Below are 18539 nucleotides of genomic sequence, written 5' to 3' on the forward strand. Positions count from 1 at the left end.
AGCAGTTGAGCAACCTTAACATATCATTAGCATATTATACTTTGATTGGTTGAACAGATGACCGGACAACCAGACACTTAGCATATTAGGCTTTTATTACATAGGATTACTGCTGATCTCTCCCTTTATTTCCATCAATATTTGCTCTATATATTTAGGTGCACCTGTGTTGGGAGCATAAATATTTACCAGGGTTATATCCTCTTATTGGAGTGATCCATTTATCAATTTATAGTGACCTTCTTTGTCTCTTTTATGGCCTTTGTTTAAAAGTCTATATTGTTTGATATAATATTGCTACCACAACTTTTTTTTAATCCATTTGAATAAAATATCTATTTCTATCCCTTTACTTTTAGTATGTATGTGTGCCTTTCAAACTGAAATGAGTCTTGTAGACAGCATATATATGGGTCATGTTTTCTTATCCACTCAACTACCTTATGTCTTTATGACTGAAGCATTTAATTCATTTACTTTTAACGTGATTACTAATATATACATATTTATTATTATTTTATTATTCATATTTATGTTCCTTTTTTTCTTTCTCTTTTAAAGAAGCCCCCTTAACATTTCTCGTAATACTGGTTTGGTGGTGATGAATGTCTTCAGCATTATTTGTCTAGAAAATTTTTATTTCTCCTTCAATTTTAAATGATAACTTTGGAGAGTAGAATAGTCTTAGCTGTAGGTCCTTCTTTTTCATGATTTTGAATATGTTGTGCCAATTCCTGCCCCGGCCAGCGGGGTCTTCTAATGGGGCTACCAAGGCGGCCCACCTAAGGGAATGAGAGACAGACAAGGGACGCAAAGAATGGAGGCAAGACAAACGGGTTTCTGCTCAAGCCTCGAAATTTTATTCTTACAGTGTTCCTTATATGTGGTTTCTAGAAGGGGAGATGCCTAGGAGGGGTGGGGGCTGAGCGGGTCATGTGGGCTTAGATAATTTGGCTAAAGTCGTAAAGGGTGCTGACTATAGATAAAGGATGTGGCGGTTGAAGGGCAGCTATGCAAAGAATGTTTTGTCCTTAGGCATGAGGAAGTAAGTCTGTGGTGGGGACCAAGTTTCCATGAGGTTCTGTTTCATTAGCTTACTGAAATAATGTTAGAATTAATTTGTGATTGACTCTTGGCTCCTGACAAATTCCACTGGCCTGAAATGTTTCTGTTGAGAAATCAGTTGATGGTATTATGGGAGCTCTCTTGTCACTAACTAACTTAAGAGTCTCACTATATCTTTTACTTTTGTCAGTTTAATTATGACTTATCTAAGTGTGAGTCTTTTGGGGTTCATCTTGTTTGGAGCTCTCTACATTTCCTGGACTTATTTGTCTTTTTTCTTCACCAGATTAGAATATTTCCAGTGATTATTTCTTCAAATAGATTCTCAATTTCTTTCTGGTATCTCTATAATGCGCATGTTATTACACTTCATGTTGTCCCAGAGGTTCCTTAAACTATCCTCGTTTTTTAATTCTTTTTTCCCTTTTGCTAATCTGAGTGGCTGTTTTCAGCTACCGTGTCTTGCAAATTGGTGATCTGATTGATTCTTTGCTTCATCTAAGCTGCTATGGATTTCTTCTAGAGTTTTCTTCATTTAGATACTGTATTCTTCATTTCTGACTCATTCTTTTTGTTGTTGTTGTTTGTTTCTATGTCCTTTTCTTTTAAATCCTAAACAGAGGATATGTGTTTATTGCTGTGGATTTTGGGGGTTTGTTTGTTTGTTTGTTTGTTTGTTTTTGAGATAGAGAATGAGAGAGGCAGAGAGAGAGAGAGAAACATCAATATAAGAGAGATACATTTATCAGTTGCCTCCCATATGCACCCCAACCTGGGATCAAAGCTGTAACTTGGGTATGTGCCCTGACCAGGAATCAAACCCATGACTTTTAGGTGTATAGGACAACACTCCAACCAACTAAGCCACACCAGCCAGGGCTCTATGTTCTTTTTTTATACTTACTGTCTCTTTGTTGAAGTTCTCACTGAATTTATCCATTCTTCCCTTAAGTTCCATGAGAATCCTTACAAGCATTGCTTGGAGCTCCATATTTGGTAGATTGCTTTCCTCCATTTTATTTAGTTCTTTTGCTTGGGCTTTCCTCTGTTCTTTCTTTGGGACATGTTTCTTTCTTTGTCTTTCAATTGTATATGCCTCTCTGTATTTGTTTCAGTATATTAGGTTGATCTGCTAAGTCTCCCAGTCCTGGTAGCGTGGTCTTTATGTAGTAGGTATTGTGTGGGGCTCAGTGGTACTCTTTCTGATCACCTGAATTAGGTGCTCCGTGACTGTCCCTTGTGTGGGTTTTGTAAGCCCCCTTCTTGTAGTTGAGTCTTGATTGCTGTTGGCCCATCTATGGGTGTGATTGATTCTCAGGCTGACTGTCAGATTGACCCCAACTACAGTGTACAAGCTGCTGTACAGGGGCTGACCCTACAAAGCAGAATTTGCCTGAGCGGTGTTTGGTGCCTGCCAAGGTCTCCTTTTTGGTGTGTCATTTGTGGAAGCTAACTGGGTTGTACTATGATGTGATCTGAAGTTCTGGGTATGTGTTGTTTCTGGGCCTCTTGGGAGGAATTCTGGTGTAGGTTAATGCCAGATGCTTCCTGTGACTTGCCCTGGGCTACCTGTTAGGAGCTACAAAGCAATCCATGGTTGGTGGCTGCCTCTGCTGGGCTCAGGAACTCATGGGAGGGTTGGTCCTAACTGCATACTAAGGCCAGCTCCCATCAGTACTGAGCCTGGGGCAGGTCAGTAAAAGGCCCAATGTACCTTAAGATTTGCCTCCAGTGACCAGCTTTCTGTTAGGCTTAGGCACTAAGAGAGCCTCTGGCAGTACATAAGTTGTGTGAGGCAGGTTCTAAGTGAGTCAACAGGCAGGGTTAAGTGCCTGAGACTCCTCAGTGCATGGGCCAACACTCCTCTAACCACTGAGCAACACCGGCCAGGGCTATCATATCAACTGTGTGTGTGTGTGTGTGTGTGTGTGTGTGTATTAGAGATCTGTGTAGATATATCAGGGTTCAGTTACAAAGAACTGAATTGCTTCAACTAGTTTAAGTAAGAAATGTTGTATTATAGGTATTGAATGGTTTACATTACTGAGTTCAATTAACACACTCTAGGGTGATATTTCAAGAATGACTATTAAAGTCAAGCTATGGGTTCAGGCCATAGAGGAAGACACTGACATCTTCTGAAAGCAGGAAGCCACCAGCCCCAGAAACTCAGGCCACGGCCACGGTTTGGAAGCCACCATGGTCAGGATGGCACCACACTCAGGAAGCTACTGCCACCTGGAGGCCTCCGCTGTGTTTGTCAGCTCCAGAATCTCACCAGGCTCGCTGCGATTTGCATCAACAAAATGGATGTCTTGTGCCCTGCGTCTTGGCTCCCATAAAGCTAATGGTTAGACAACGAGTCATTCATTAGTGCTGCCCCAGCGGGGGAAAGAGGGAAACTAATGACCCCATTACTAGGCTTGCCTGCAGAAAAGCAGAAGCCGTGGACGTTTAGCCTCCATGTCTCTTCTACATTCAAATCTCAGGCATGTGCATCTGACTGGCTGAACCTAAAACATGATGAGATTCCTAACTGCAAGGGACTCTTAGAAAAATGTTGTTTGCTTCTTCATCTTCTTTAGTCCAAGAAGACACACTAGCATCAAGGTAAAATGGATGTTGAACACTAATGTACCATATCCCTTTGGTTATTCAATATCCATGCACGTGCTTTTCCCAATTCAACAACTCCCCCAGAGCAACAATTAGCAGTGATGACGTTCCATACCGACATAGTGCAAATATCTCCTACAAGTGAAAATGTACTCACCATCTCCCTGGAAAGGAAAGCCAGAGAAAGTTCCACCAGTCAATCTGTCCATCTCAGGGTGGAGGTTTATTCCTCCTCTAATGAAGTACGTTATTACTTCATTAGAGGAGGAATAGCTCTCTATATAAAAATATTAGAAGAAAGGAAGGGGCCTGAGTTATTTAATCCTTATATACTAAAACAGTACCAGGAAGAAAGTATGGCTATTACAGTCTTCATTTTCTAAAACTGCAGTTACCATTTATAACGTCCTTCCTTCTCTACCCATTTCTACTCCCATTTCCTTCAGTCAGCATCAAGGCTAGTAGAGGCCTTTAATATACTGTGTTGATGCAATATTATTTTTTCTGAGAGGTAAGATCTTATAATGACTTCCTATAGCCACAACTGGAAATAGCAGTCCTAGGTATGTTCCAGAATAGTTCAAGTTTCAACCAAACTACTCACTGCCCACAGTGTACAGCAGCAACCTTCGCTGGAAGAGAATCTGAAAAATGTGGTGTGTGGCGTTCTAGCCTGTACAGTAGACCAAGCACTTGAAGGAGGACATGGGTGCCGTGTCCACTTCTTTTACCACAGTAACTAAATTGGGGAAAGGTGATTACTTTTCCATTACCTTCACCACAATAAATACTTGTGGGGGGAGGGAACTGTTCTCCTGTGCACTTATGCACAGTTAAGGTTTAGTGCCAGAAAAAGTTAAGCTTTAGGTACACAGAGGCAATTACTGAATCTGACGAAGGGACCAAGTTAGGTCAGAGATGAGCCCCATGAGTTCATAACCAGAACAGATCATCTCAATGCACAAAATGTGCTTTGACAAACAGCTCTTCCCCTCTCCCTCCTTCCCATAATCTAACAATATGCATTCTCGACATTTAGACCACTCCACGTTATCATGAGTTTCTGTCACCTCTTTTCTATTAAACCCATACAGCTGGTGTGATTCACCTTTATTCCAGGCCCAGGAGGAAATATCCTTCATTCTTCTTTCTCAGATAATTCATTCAAAGCGCCAGGGCTTTGAAGGATAAATGGTTCTGATGACCTAGGAGAGAAGAGCACTTCCGAGTCTTTCAGTGATTCTTCCTTAATGTTCTTCATGCTCCCCGGCTACAAGGTAGCACCTCCCGTTGCCTGGCTGAGTGCTGCTCAGCACAGGGGCAAATGGGGCAATGCACACAGATGCAGATTGGGCCGCGACGAAGACTGTGATTTTAGCCTTACTGATAGCACCTGTTAATAGAATGGTACAGGAGTCATTTCCTACAGATGCGTGTGAGAACCACTTTTTAAAGTTCAGATACTCGCAAGCAGAGGGGAAATCTTGAAATTAATCTGTCATGTGATAATGTGTTGACAGGTTAGTTATCGGAAAGACCTGGAACAAGAAGATGCAGCAGAAACAGTCAAAACGAAGGGCAACGAGTCATCCGTCACCCTGACAGGACTGGAAGGAAATACATTATATCACTTCACCGTGAGGGCCTATAACGGAGCTGGATATGGGCCACCGAGCGGCGAAGTGAGCGCAACCACCAAGAAATCCCGTAAGTGACCGGCGCTCTTTGTTTGTTTCAGACTAAAAGGAAACATCTGATAACATTTCTGAAAGCCACATGAAGTACATCATAAGCAGAGTTGAAGGAGAGTTTAGATCCATAGTCTTGTTCATTGCTTAGATCTGACTTCCAAAAATAGCTCAGCAATGTCTGCAGTCACAGTGGATAAAGGTTATTTTCCTGTGAAACAAGGCTAAGCGATTTTGACACGAAAGGGAGATAAAAGAATTCAGGTTCAAAAGCTCAGTAGAGTAACTATTAAAAATGACAATTCTGGAGCAAAACCCTCCTTTCTGACTCTAGCTGGAAGGAACCGATGGTGCCAGCCAACTATGAAGCACGCGCAAAGACTGAAGTGCAGGGATTTAAGTGAATGTATGTAAGCCCCCTTGCCAGTTCTCTCACTTTTTATTTTGCAGCCCCTAGTCAAGCACCTGGCAACCTCAGGTGGGAGCAGCAAGGCTCTGAGCTTTCTCTAGGCTGGGAACCTGTCAGACCGTTAGCCAACGAATCTGAAGTCATGGGCTACAAGGTCAGTGTTTCTTCACTCCCTTGGGTAGATGCTGGTCTCGAACACTGTTATTGTGAGGATGTAGAATTAATAAGCCATAAAAAGATCCATCACAGCCCTAGCCGGTTTGGCTCAGTGGATAGAGTGTCGGACTGCGGACTGAAGGTCCCGGGTTCGATTCTGGTTAAAAGCATATGCCCTGGTTGCAGGCTCAATCTCCAGTAAGGGGGAGGGTGCAGGAGGCAGCCAATCAATGATTCTCTCTCATCATTGATGTTTCTATCTCTCTCTCCCTCTCTGAAATCAATAAAAATATTTTTTTAAAAGACCATCACATACCAGTTTTTTCTCAGAATTTTTCCACCTGTATTCCTAGAAAGAATTTCCTGCAGTAAGGAAGCCAAGGCAGTCAGAATTCATTCCCACTGCACAAGGCACAGGAAAGGAATGGGTAGGGAAAGCAACAGCAATTTGAGTAGAGGGTCCCACGAAACACAGTGTCAGAATCTGCAGAATGTAGGCAGAGTATCTTGGCGTTCTCTTTCCACAGACAAACTGTGCTGGCGGATGGAAAATACTAGATGATTATCTGATAGAAAGACTTTCTATTAGCAAAGAAACAGAGGAAGAAAAATGCTAGGCCAGCACACAGCGTTGGAAGGAGTTCATGGAGAGAGACCGAACGCTCCAAAGTAGATGTAACATTTCACATACGGTCATCCTGCTTCATGTCAGCAAGAGATCTGGAAATAAGAAAACATTTAGATCGTTTGTTCTTGAAAAACAACTTTGTCTCTGATTTTAAAATATATGTGGCCTATGTATTGAATTGGCTGAACTTCAAATTTTAGTCCATACGTCAGATTTGATTTATTATCTTAAACTCTAGACAGAATCATTTGTTGAATATTATTTATAGCAGAATTTTAAAATATTTCAATGGTAATATTTAGACTGAACAGCTTCATTTAGGTGGCTTTTCAGCTATCAGAGATGGTAACATTTTGTATACAAAGTGATAAAATTCTAAAGCTAAAAACAAGAAGTTATAAATTGAATATAAGTTTAAGGTAAATAATATCCATTAAGAATATTTTAAGATGCAAACTGCAGCATTTCTTACAGACTGTAATTGGTATGGATCACAGACACCCTCACATTCAAATGAATACTCTCCAATCTGTCATAATCCCCAAGGATATTGAATTTGACCTTTTGGGGGTGGGCAGGGGAGCCATTTTCTGAACCCTTTTCTCAGTCCCCTTTTTTACATTCCCTTCCCTCTGTCCTCACTACTTGTCCTCTAATGCAAATATACCCTTCAATGATTAGGAGTAGGAGTACAATGAAAGTGATAGACTAAGAGCCAATATAAAACCTCATTAGCATTATGGCAAGCAATCTCCCAAACAGGAGTGGCAAATAGAACACAAGGAAAAGCTAGGTGAAAGCAAATGGCTTCAGGCACCTCTCAGGTGAGAGGAGAAACACCCTTTAACCTGGAGAATACATGAGGTTGAACATGGGTGTCCCAGGTGAGGGGACCCTACACATTGTTCACAATTGCCATTTCTGTCTCTGTCATTGCTCTTCCTTTTTATTTTATTTTTATTTTATTTTTTGTCAATCCTTACCCAAGGATATTTTTCCATTGATTTTTTTTAGGGAGAGTGGAATAGAGAGGGAAAGGCAAAGAGGAACATTGATGTGAGAGAAACACATCTATTGGTTTCCTCCTACACGAGTCCTGACCACAGTGTGGGCTGGGGAGGAGCCTGCAACCAAGAATGAAACCCGGGACCCTCTGGTCTGCAGGCTGACTATCTACTGAGCCAAACCAGCTAGAACTGCTCTTTTTATATGTGACTGTCTCCCCACCAGGCTATATATGATTGAAGAGAAGGACTCTGTCTTACTCATCTCTTTATCCCCAGGGCTTCTAGAATGGATGAATAATCTAATTAACTTTGATCCTGGAAGAGGTATCCATCAATATAGACAGATGTTTTTGTTTGTTTATTCAACTCAGACATCAGTTAGGGCCTTCTAGACGCCTGAGATACCTGTCCACTTGGATTGATGCTGTATGCCACACCCTGTGGAATTTTGAAGCCCACTCTTATATTTATCCAGCTTCTCAGGGAGTGTAAAGTCTATGGCTATTCTAGTCTCATTGGTTTCCTGTATCTTAGCGCTTTCCTTCAGGTTATACTCATTCCAAATACAGACGCAGCCTCTTTCCTGTGATTCCCATAAATTAGAATGACTCAGGTATAATGGCTTATACTCTCCTCTCTACATCTGAGTATGCTTGAAACTTTTTGTCATAAAATAATTAAGACAGAAGTAGCTTACATAATGTTACATATACATCAGCTTCATGGAAATTTGGTAGGGGGATATTGTAGAGTGAAAGACACACAACACAGACACACGTCTGAAAATTGCACTTCAGAAAGTTTTGTTCTTTTTTATTTTTTATTTTATTAACTACCATCACTATGCTGTACATTATTTCTCCAGGACTTATTCAAGATCCTGTGCTTTTTTTCTTAAGTGTAATTGGTATACAATATAATATTAGTTTCAGGTGTATAATACAATGATTTGACATTTATATACTTTATCACCACACCAAGTCTAGTAATCACCTGTTACCATGCAAGTTTATCACAATATTATTGACTATATTCACTTTCACCTTTTTCATCAATCCCCCACTCCCTTCCTCTCTGGCCACCATCAGTTTGACCTCTGTGTCTATGAGTCCCATTTTGTTTTGCTTATTGATTTGTTTTATTTTATTACACTACCCATATAAGTGAAACTATATGGTATTTGTCTTTCTCTGTCTGACTTGTCTCACTTAATATCATACCCTCTAGGTCCATCCATGTTGTTCCAAATGACAAGATTCGATGCAGCCACTATGGAAAACAATATGGAAATGTCTCAAAAACCTAAAAAATACATCTACCATGACCCAGCAATTCCACTTTTGGGTATTTATCTAAAGAATATTAAAACATTTTAATTTGAAAAGATAAATGCACCCCTATGTCCATTGCAGGAAAATTTACAATAGCCAAGATGTAGATGCAACCTTGGTGTCCTTCAATCTATGAATGGACAAACAAGATCCTGTTCTTTAAAGTGCTTTTCAGCCACCCTACAGCCAGTGGCTTCTCACTGGTACTTGTGGTTCCAACTTCTTTTTATCCAGATTCTATTCATCTTACTGATTCCTTATCATCCACCCATTGCCACTGGGGATTGTGAATCCTCACCCTCTATAATGAAGAGCAATTGTCTCCATTAACTATTCCCAAAATGCCCAGCTGGTGAATAGGCCTTTAATAGGGTCCATCCTTTTCAGGGACACTTGTGGGTAGAACCAGAAAAAATGTATTCAGTTATATTTTTAAGCATACACACCCTATTATTCTGTTACCATCAGGCATGCACACTAGCTATTTCCAAACTGTGCCTTGGAGAATAGCAGTTCTGTATTAATTTTTTTTTGCTTAAAAAACTCTCTATGGATGATACACTGGCTCTCAGTTTTTTAGATAACATTTGAGAATAGTCTTGACAATACATTAGACAATTTCCTTTGTGCCTAAAGATAGCTGTCATCGCAACTGCCGATCTATACACTTCCAGATTTTTAAAGCACTCTCTGAACTCTTTACTGTCAATAACTATTTCAGACATGTCTTGATAACTCCTTAACCTGCTCATATTTCTCATTCTTATTCATCTTTTCTAAATTAGGATTTTAAAATGAGCCAAGATTCTCTAAAGCACCTAAGACTGACAATGAATTCAATGTCTCTTTTCACTTAGTATACCTACTTACAGACTCACAGCAGTACAGCTCCCTGGATGTATTGATAAAAACCACATTAAATCTCAAACTCCCTTTGTTACCATCAATTGATATTTTTTCTGCTCTCACCTTTTGTTTCTAAATCTCAACGGATCCACAAATTTGTCTTCAACTCTGGATTTTACAGCAACATTAGATATGCATTACTGGTTGCATTTTTCTTTGTCATAAGAATTGTAATTTATCTACCATAATAACAGTGTCCTCTAATATAGTCACTCCCCCTGCCAATCCTCACCAATTTACATACATTCCCATTGCCATGTATTTGCTTTCTAATTACCTCATGTGGATGATCAGAATTCTGATTCATTACTCTGGTACATTCAAAATGAGAAGCATATATTCTGATACAATTGTCATTTTTAAGCCAAAAGAAACTGCTGTAGGCATCATTTAAGAAGTGTTTCTGATTCCTCATATCTTTTTTATTTTATTTTATTGATTTTTTACAGAGAGGAAGGGAGAGGGTCAGAGAGTTAGAAACATCGATGAGAGAGAAACATCGATCAGCTGCCTCCTGCACACTCCCCACTGGGGATGTGCCCGCAACCAAGGTACATGCCCTTGACCGGAATCGAACCTGGGACTCCTCAGTCCGCAGGCTGACACTCTATCCACTGAGCCAAACTGGCCAGGGCTGATTCCTCATATCTTGACTAAGTACCCACTCCATGAATTGCTTTACCATCAAATGTTTCCTATTGCAGTACATAATACACTTCATTGCATCGTTACCTATATCCACCATGCATTAGACTATAAGTGCCATAAGGGCTGAAAACATATGGTCTTGTTCTCGGGCAAATCTCCAGTATATAGCACTATGCCTGGCCCACATGAGAAACATTCACTAACACTCTTACCACTTTGTAACTACATCGAGGCTATGGCTTCCTTCCTTATAAGAATTTCAGTAGATACAATTATTGCACATGTCATATACATTTATACAGAAGTATTTTTTCTTTCTTGTATGTAGGTTAGTTCGAGTTAAAATCACATTTTTTAAGAAAACAGTATTATAGATTTTTGTCTAGGTTCCCAGGCCAGTCCATATTTTTTTATGCAAATGTGAATTCTGGCCGTTGACAATGAACAATGATGAAGCAAAAGTAGCTTGATCTTATTACATTTCCCATGCACCAGGTCGTGTGCTAGATATTTCATATGCATCCTCTCATTTTATTCTCCGAACTATAAAATAAATGTTAATTCTCTACAGTAGAGGTACCTGAGGTTTAGAAAGGTTGGCAACTTGCCCACATTTGCCCGCACAGGAATGCACAGGAGATTATTTTTATTTTGAAGGAGATTTGTTTTGATTCCAGATCTGTATGATTTGCAAAGCTATTGATCTTTCCATTATGCAAAGCAATCATATTATAATACCAACAATTATGAAAAAGCACAGAAATAATGAAATTGGATAAAAATGCATTTTAACATATCTTTTTAAAAATTTCTTTATTGATTAAGATATTACATGTATCCTTATCCCCTCATTACCCCCAACTCTCTCCCCCACTCATGCCAGAGGACTTGTATGCATGCATATGTGTAAGCCTAACCAATGGACACAGACAACAGGGGGGTGAGGGCATTTTAACATATCTTCACTGCTGCTACTTGATTATTAGACACACACATACAAAAATGTTTATTGGGGGTAAATGAGTAGGAACAATACGATACAGTGAAATTGCTCTGAGCTGATCATGAGAATGCTAAACTAATATAATTTCTACCATAACTAGTCACATCAGCTTGCATAAATCGCATAATCTCTATGACCTTAATATTTTGATTTGTAAACAGTATAATTCTGTATCCTAATTTGTTGTTCTGAAACTCTGCCATGAATACATATTCAATTCTAGTGCCATAGATAGATATCTGAAAAAGGCTTAACTTCACTACCCAATGTATCCAAATGTCAGTTCACCAAAAAAACACAAGCAAACCACCAAAGTAAAATTAATAAAATGTTAAACTTCTCAGCCATTTCCTACATTAAGGGTTTACTATTGATATATTTATCAAATTTTATTTTTACTTCTTCCAAATGATTAAAGGTTGACAGCTTTGACTACTTCCAGGATACTGTTTCTTTCAATGACCAAGAATAAAAGACGCCCAGTGATCCGCCCCCTCACTACAGACTTCTCTGGCCTCGTTTCTCATGAGTCTTCCCATACATTTGTCTCTCTTCCATACCCCAATAATATGGTTTCTCGGTGCTTAGATGTATGTTTTCATCTTCTCTTACCTTTTTCTAGAATTCTTCTCCTCCCCTGGAACAACTGGTGAACTTGACTCATCTTTAAATGTTTAGCTCGGGCATCACCTCCTCTGAAAATCCTTCCCTAACCTCCAGACAGAATTAAATTCCTTTGTGCTTTCAACAGCACATGGTATATACATCGAGCTGAGTCACATAGCACATGTATGACATTGTTCATGTATGTACCTAAGCTATGAGCTCCTTGTACTTAGCTCAGAGTGTGACATACAGTAGACCGTTAACATTTGAAATCCTCACTTGAGTATCATTATGTTTAAAACCCTGTTATCATTCCTAGGTTTTTTATAGGCAAGAGGGCCACAGCAACAGTCAAGTTATTGAAACACAGAAACCTCAAGCAGTAGTACCACTCCCCGGTGCTGGAGTCTATATCATTGAAGTTCGAGCATCTAGTGAAGGAGGGGATGGAACGGCTAGTTCCCAAATCAGGGTACCATCATATTCAGGTAAGTTTTGACATACTAGGCTTAATTTGATGACCACTCAAAACATCAGGGTGGTGTAAACCTCATGAAAATTAATATGATGGATTGCATGGTCCAGAGATTTTGAAGGGTTTCTTTTCTCACGCTGATTGCCATGTCATACTCTGATTAATGCAAATCATTGTAGTCTGCCCCAAATTGCAGAATTTCTGAAAATTCAAAAAAAGGAGATGACAGTTTCATTTAAATGTCCTCATTTGTGAAACTCCCTTGCCTTTCCTGATTTCAAGCAATACCTTGTCATTTGGGTTTTGAAATATTGCTTTTAAACTGGTACAGCTCTAGTTTGACATACCTATTTCTCTATTGTCTTGACTTCCTTTATCATTACATAATGGAGCAGGAGGGACAGGAAAGTTCAAAAGGAATATTTTTTTTAATTAAATTTTGGTCATGTTTATTGATTTCAACATAAATTATAAATGTTATTGAGCATAAGTATTTTGTTCTGTTTTTTTCTAGCTTTGACAAGTAACATTGTGTAAATTTAAGGTGTACAATGTATTGATTTGATACTTACATTTTTCAAAATGATTACCACCATAGCGTTAGTTAACACCTCCATCAAATCATATAACTGCCATTTCTTTTTTTGTGGTGAGAACATTTAAAATCTGCTCTCTTAGAAACTTTTAAGTATATATCATAGTATTATTAACTAAAATCACCATGCTGTACATTAGAGCTCCAGAAATTATTTAGGCATTGTAGTTGTTAGCAATATTAATAATTTCTAGCTTTTACTGAGTCCTTTGGATTGCACAAATTTGGACAAAAGTAACCCTTTCATTGATGTAGTGAAAATAGAAAGAAAATATTTAATTACATATGTAAATGTCCAAATAAGAAAGTATTAAACAATTTTCAGTAAAGCCTTATATAAAAAAATGTTTAATGGCCCTAGCCGGTTTGGCTCCGTAGATAGAGTGTCAGCCTGCGGACTGAAGGGTCCCAGGTTCAATTCCGGTCAAGGGCACATGCCCAGGTGTGGGCTCGATCCCCAGTGGGGGGCATGCAAGAGGCAGCCAATCAATGATTCTCTCTCATCATTGATGTTTCTATCTCTCCCTCTCCCTTCCTCGCTCTGAAATCAATAAAAATATATAAAAAATGTTTAATGAACATTTAATTAATGTATAATTATAAGCATTATTTATTGAGCAATTATTCCCAAGCAGAACTGTCAACCTAAAGAGAAGAATCAACTGATATCCTGTAGGACTCTGCATGTGGCTCTATTATATCCCAAATATTTATTTATTTGGATTAAGACGAAAAGTATTGCATATGAATTTCTGATGCCACAAAGTGAGATAGGAAGAAAATGTAGGAAAGAAAATAATAAGATAGTCTGAAACTTTGAGGAAAAGCTATTGACATAATCTTTGATAAGTAAAGTCTTGCATAAAAATACAAGATGAGATAAAGGATATTATTGGGACAATTGATAAAACGTGAATAATGTCTATAGTGTAATATTATGGCAACATTAACTTCCTGTGTTTTTTTAATTACACTTTGTTATATGAGAAAATTATTTTTAGAAACTATGCACTAAATATTTAGGGGTAAAGGCACATCATATTTGAAACTCTCAGGTGATTCAGGGAAAATCTTATATATATTTATAGAGAGAATAATAAAGCAAGAATGACAAAACATAACATTTAAGGAATCAAAATGAATTGTTTGTTCTAGTCTTATAACTTTTTGGTACATCTTAAACTATTTTAAAAGTAAAAATTAAAAGTAAAAAACAAGATGCAGGAAGTCTGACTTTTTCAGAAATTCAGATGAAAATACTTAAGAATATAAATATGTTGTGGCCACACAAAAAGTTATTATACTTTATAATTCATTTATAAAAGTATAATTTCAAGAAAAGTATTAATGTAGAGACATTGATTAGTTTACAATAGAACTGTTTAAATGTGAATGTGAGATCTTGAAGAGTACCTTGAAAGACTAAAAATTATTTTGAAAAGTGAAAAAGATGACAGTCTCTTTGCTTCATAATCTCAGATTTCTAATAACAATACTACAAAGAGTCTATACAGTGCCCTACTTATGTTCTTGGCATTATGCTAGTTGTTTTTCATATATTATGTTATTTTCTCCTTATAGCAACCTCATGAGTTAAGTATTTTATTATTCTCTGACTCTCCAAGATTCCTTTCATACTCTAACACAATCAAATTCTGAAGTATCATTTGAATAAGATCAACCCCAAGCTCAGAGGAACTTATAAAGATTTTGATTCTCCCATTTATATTTTAAATTAACTGGGAACAGCCCTAGCTGGTTTGGCTCAGTGGATAGAGTGTCGGCCTGCGGACTGAAAGGTCCCAGATTCGATTCCAGTCAAGGGCACATGCCCAGGTTGAGGGCTGGATCCCCAGTGGGGGGTGTGCAGGAGGCAGCCAATCAATGATTCTCTCATCATTGATGCTTCTATCTTTCTCTCTCCCTCTCCTTTTCTCTCTGAAATCAATAAAACTATATTTAAAAAAATAAATCAATTAATTAACTGGGAACTTCTATCCCATGGGGAAAAAAACCATCAACTTTTATGTTTAAGTTAAAATATTTTGTCCAGTGCAACCCTTTCCCCAGTTTCTATAAAGTGAAATCTCATACTATTGACTATCCTACAACATAAAACATGAGCAATGATTGATTTCATCCTTATTTTCCAAAAACTAAAAGCCTAAGAAGTTGAAATAGCTAGTTTTACAGCTGGGACTAGAACTTAGTGCAGTGTTGTTGATGTTTTGTGTTTTGTTTTGTTTTATTATGCCAAAATATGTTTTTGCTTTGTGGATTCTATTTGGAATTTGAGATATAGACTTTAGTTAGCATTTGCCAGTGAGATGTTTTTGTGAAATGTCGTGCAGGTTGATTTAAAAATAAATAGAAAGGACGTGTTCAGTTTCTTTTTATTAAGCATACACACACCACTCTAGCGAGGCTTTTTCATCATGCCTGTTTGTAGCTCAAATGTGGCCATGCACTTCACAATAACCCCATTTTGTACAAGCCAAAACATATGTAATATTCTCCAATATGTTGATTAATAGGTTTTAGTAGTACCTTACCTGTAAAAATTTTCAAAGGTGAGTTGTTTTTGTATGTGTGTGGCTTACCAAACAAGTGATTCTTCGGCGCTTAAGTAAACATGTGAGAATAACTTTGACTCTATTTCTGTAATGAAAATCACACCCAGAATGCTGTAATGTTTAATCTGGCCAGAGAAGATAATGTGACAGAAGAATGATTCCAAAACTGAGTGGTAGATTTTACTATTAATCCATCATTATCATTAAGGTTTTAACCCAGGCCACTCATTGTTTTAAGAAAGACAATACAAATAAGAGCACCTGATTTCACTAATCCCTAGCTCAGTAACTTTAAGCAAGTTCTATAATATTTCTAAGTCCGGTTCCCTCATTGGCAACAGAAGGGTAAATAATATTACTTGCTACCTAAGAATGTTGTGAGGATCAAATAAGATAATATATATAGCCCTTGCCTGTTTAGCTCAGTGGTTAGAATGCCCACTGAAAGGTCGCTGGTTCCATTCCTGGCCAAGGCCAAGTACAACCCCAGTCGGGGCACATGGGAGAGGTAACCAATCAATGTATCTCTCTCAGTATGATGTTTCTCTCTTCTCCTCCCTCACCCTCCCTTCCCCTCTCTTTAAAAAAATCAATGGAAAAAATATCCTCAAGTGAGGATTTTTTTAAAAAAAAAGATAATATGTATAGTACAGTGCATGGCATGCAGTATGCATTCATTAAATATAAATTATGATGATGATCCTTCAGAAGACATTTGGTTTGAAGAACCATTTCTGAAGTTAGATCTAAGAGTAGCACTTAGTTTGTGATTATGTAGAGCTATAAGAACTACTTCAAACTAATCAATTCAGATCAGTCAGTTCAATCAAACAACCACCTTATACATTAACTGCATACGTGTGTTTTGGGTCTCAAGAAGGAAGAACTTCTGGTTGAAAGTAAGAGTGATGAAATAGAACTCTCCATTGGCAACTTTGGTATGAGAATCTACTCAACTGAAACTCAAATCAAGAACCTTTAAATAAAGGAAATAATATGCTATTATTAAATTGAAAAATAGGCTAAAGTAATTAAATTATACATTTTTATTGCCACAAACTTTTACAAATTGCTTTTACTCCATGCCCTCAACTGTATATTATAGAAATTCTTTTGTTTTATATACTTGTAATGTGGGATGTTTTCCATTATTACATCATTGGTAAAACTTACCCTGAATCTTCTAATTAGATGTGTTTGTTAGACATGGCATTGACTAACAAATACAGTATTCCATATATACTTCTGCCCTCCATAAAACTTATGGGAACCCCAGACAATGTCTCATTTCATAAATACTAGGAACACTCTCATCAGAAACAGGACCGATGTTGCATTCATTTGTCTTACACACCTAAAAACAATGCTTTCCTAACTCAAGTAAAATCAAAATAATTTGCCCCATTACTGCTTCTTTCTTCTCACAGGTGGAAAAATCACTAGTGCTCAGTCAACCCTCCATACTCTCTCCACATCTTCATCATCAGTAACGTTGCTCTTGGCATTGATGATTCCTTCAACCTCTTGGTGAAAACTGCAGACTTAACTTGCTTTACTCTGATAATAGTGGTGAAGAGTGTACTGTAAGTGGAGACCCAGGACACTGGAATGAGCTTTAAAAACTTGGGATTATACATGATGCACTTATAGGAGGTTGGGGGAAATATTACTTAACCATCAGGTTTTTCTTTGTTTTTTGTCAATGGAGAGGACAGTTCTTGGTCCAATAAAAATATGCAGGTTGTATGTAATGATTTTTTAAAGCAATGGTAATTTCTGTCTAATGCATTCTTTACTTTTTTAGTATGTTGGAATTTGATTTTATATCTGATAACTCTAAGTGTGTGCCATCCATTTATTAAGTAAGTGGTTTCTAGCAGATCTGTTTCAAACACAAATACAAAACCGAGAATGAAAACTTTGGTTAAGACTCTGAATCCACTGTTTTTCATTTTCCCTTTGGCTGATATTTCAATTGACAACATGACAGGAGATATGAAAAATACTTCAGTTGTGTGGGCCATGATAGGATAAGTATACAAAAATTTTCTGGAAAAATATTGTATGACTGCATAGTGAAATAGCAAAATTTGTCAATATGCTATTCTATATGCATCCCTAGAGCAAGTTATTAGGGTAGGGAATAAGCCATTTATATTAGTGCAAGATAAATAGAAAGTGAGTCCAAATGAATTTAAATGATGTTGTTTCTCATCCAGTTCTATGTTATCTAGCTGCAAATATATTAAATGTTTATTTTCAATAACAAAAGATAGTTTAAAGTCACAAAAAACGTGGTTACTAAGAACTGCAGACACTGACTTGTTGCGAAGGGTGCTAACTTGTAAATGAAATGACTACAAACACAGCTTCCTGTTTCCACACCTACTGCCAAAACAGAGGTGGAGTGAGGTCCAAGGTTTACTTCTAATTGCAAATCAGTTTAAGGACAATGAAAAATTGTTGTGCAAATAATTATGCATACATATAGTCTGTAAATTAAAACAGTTCAAGCATAACAAATAAATTTTGATTTTTAAACAGGTCTGTGCATCACGTACCACTTATAAAGTGTTACCAACTGTTAAGAGGATCTCTAGGATAAACTGATTTTTTAAATTAAACTGTGGAAACATGGCCTCACTACAAAGTGAGCCCCATTTGCTGTTTGGAGGAGTCAACCAAGACCTATTTGATCCTAGATAGTTGTTAGAAAGTGAGGTGAAAGTTTTCTGCTTGGTGATATTTTTACAGAAGTTCTAACCAACATGAGAACTTGCCAGAGTTTGCATCACACCCAAGAAGATGCCTGAAGGGAAAGTTATTGCAAAGT

At 37.7% G+C, this 18539-nt stretch overlaps 1 protein-coding gene across 3 annotated transcripts in view; it reads left to right on the forward strand.

Annotated features, from left to right (window-relative positions):
• CNTN5 (contactin 5) overlaps nucleotides 1-17237 on the forward strand; it is a gene marked incomplete at both ends in the record, with an annotated part of 647340 nt that extends 630103 nt beyond the window's left edge. For all 3 annotated transcript variants that reach the window (XM_079788975.1, XM_079788976.1, XM_079788977.1), the window contains 4 exons: nucleotides 5202-5388; nucleotides 5820-5932; nucleotides 12383-12551; nucleotides 17134-17237. In XM_079788975.1, coding sequence (XP_079645101.1) covers nucleotides 5202-5388; nucleotides 5820-5932; nucleotides 12383-12551; nucleotides 17134-17237 — 573 coding nt within the window. The remainder of the gene's footprint in view (nucleotides 1-5201; nucleotides 5389-5819; nucleotides 5933-12382; nucleotides 12552-17133) is intronic.
• Nucleotides 17238-18539: the final 1302 nt, after the last annotated feature.

Source organism: Cnephaeus nilssonii (genome assembly GCF_951640355.1).
Source record: "Cnephaeus nilssonii genome assembly, chromosome: 13".
NCBI classification, from domain to species: Eukaryota; Metazoa; Chordata; class Mammalia; order Chiroptera; family Vespertilionidae; genus Cnephaeus; species Cnephaeus nilssonii.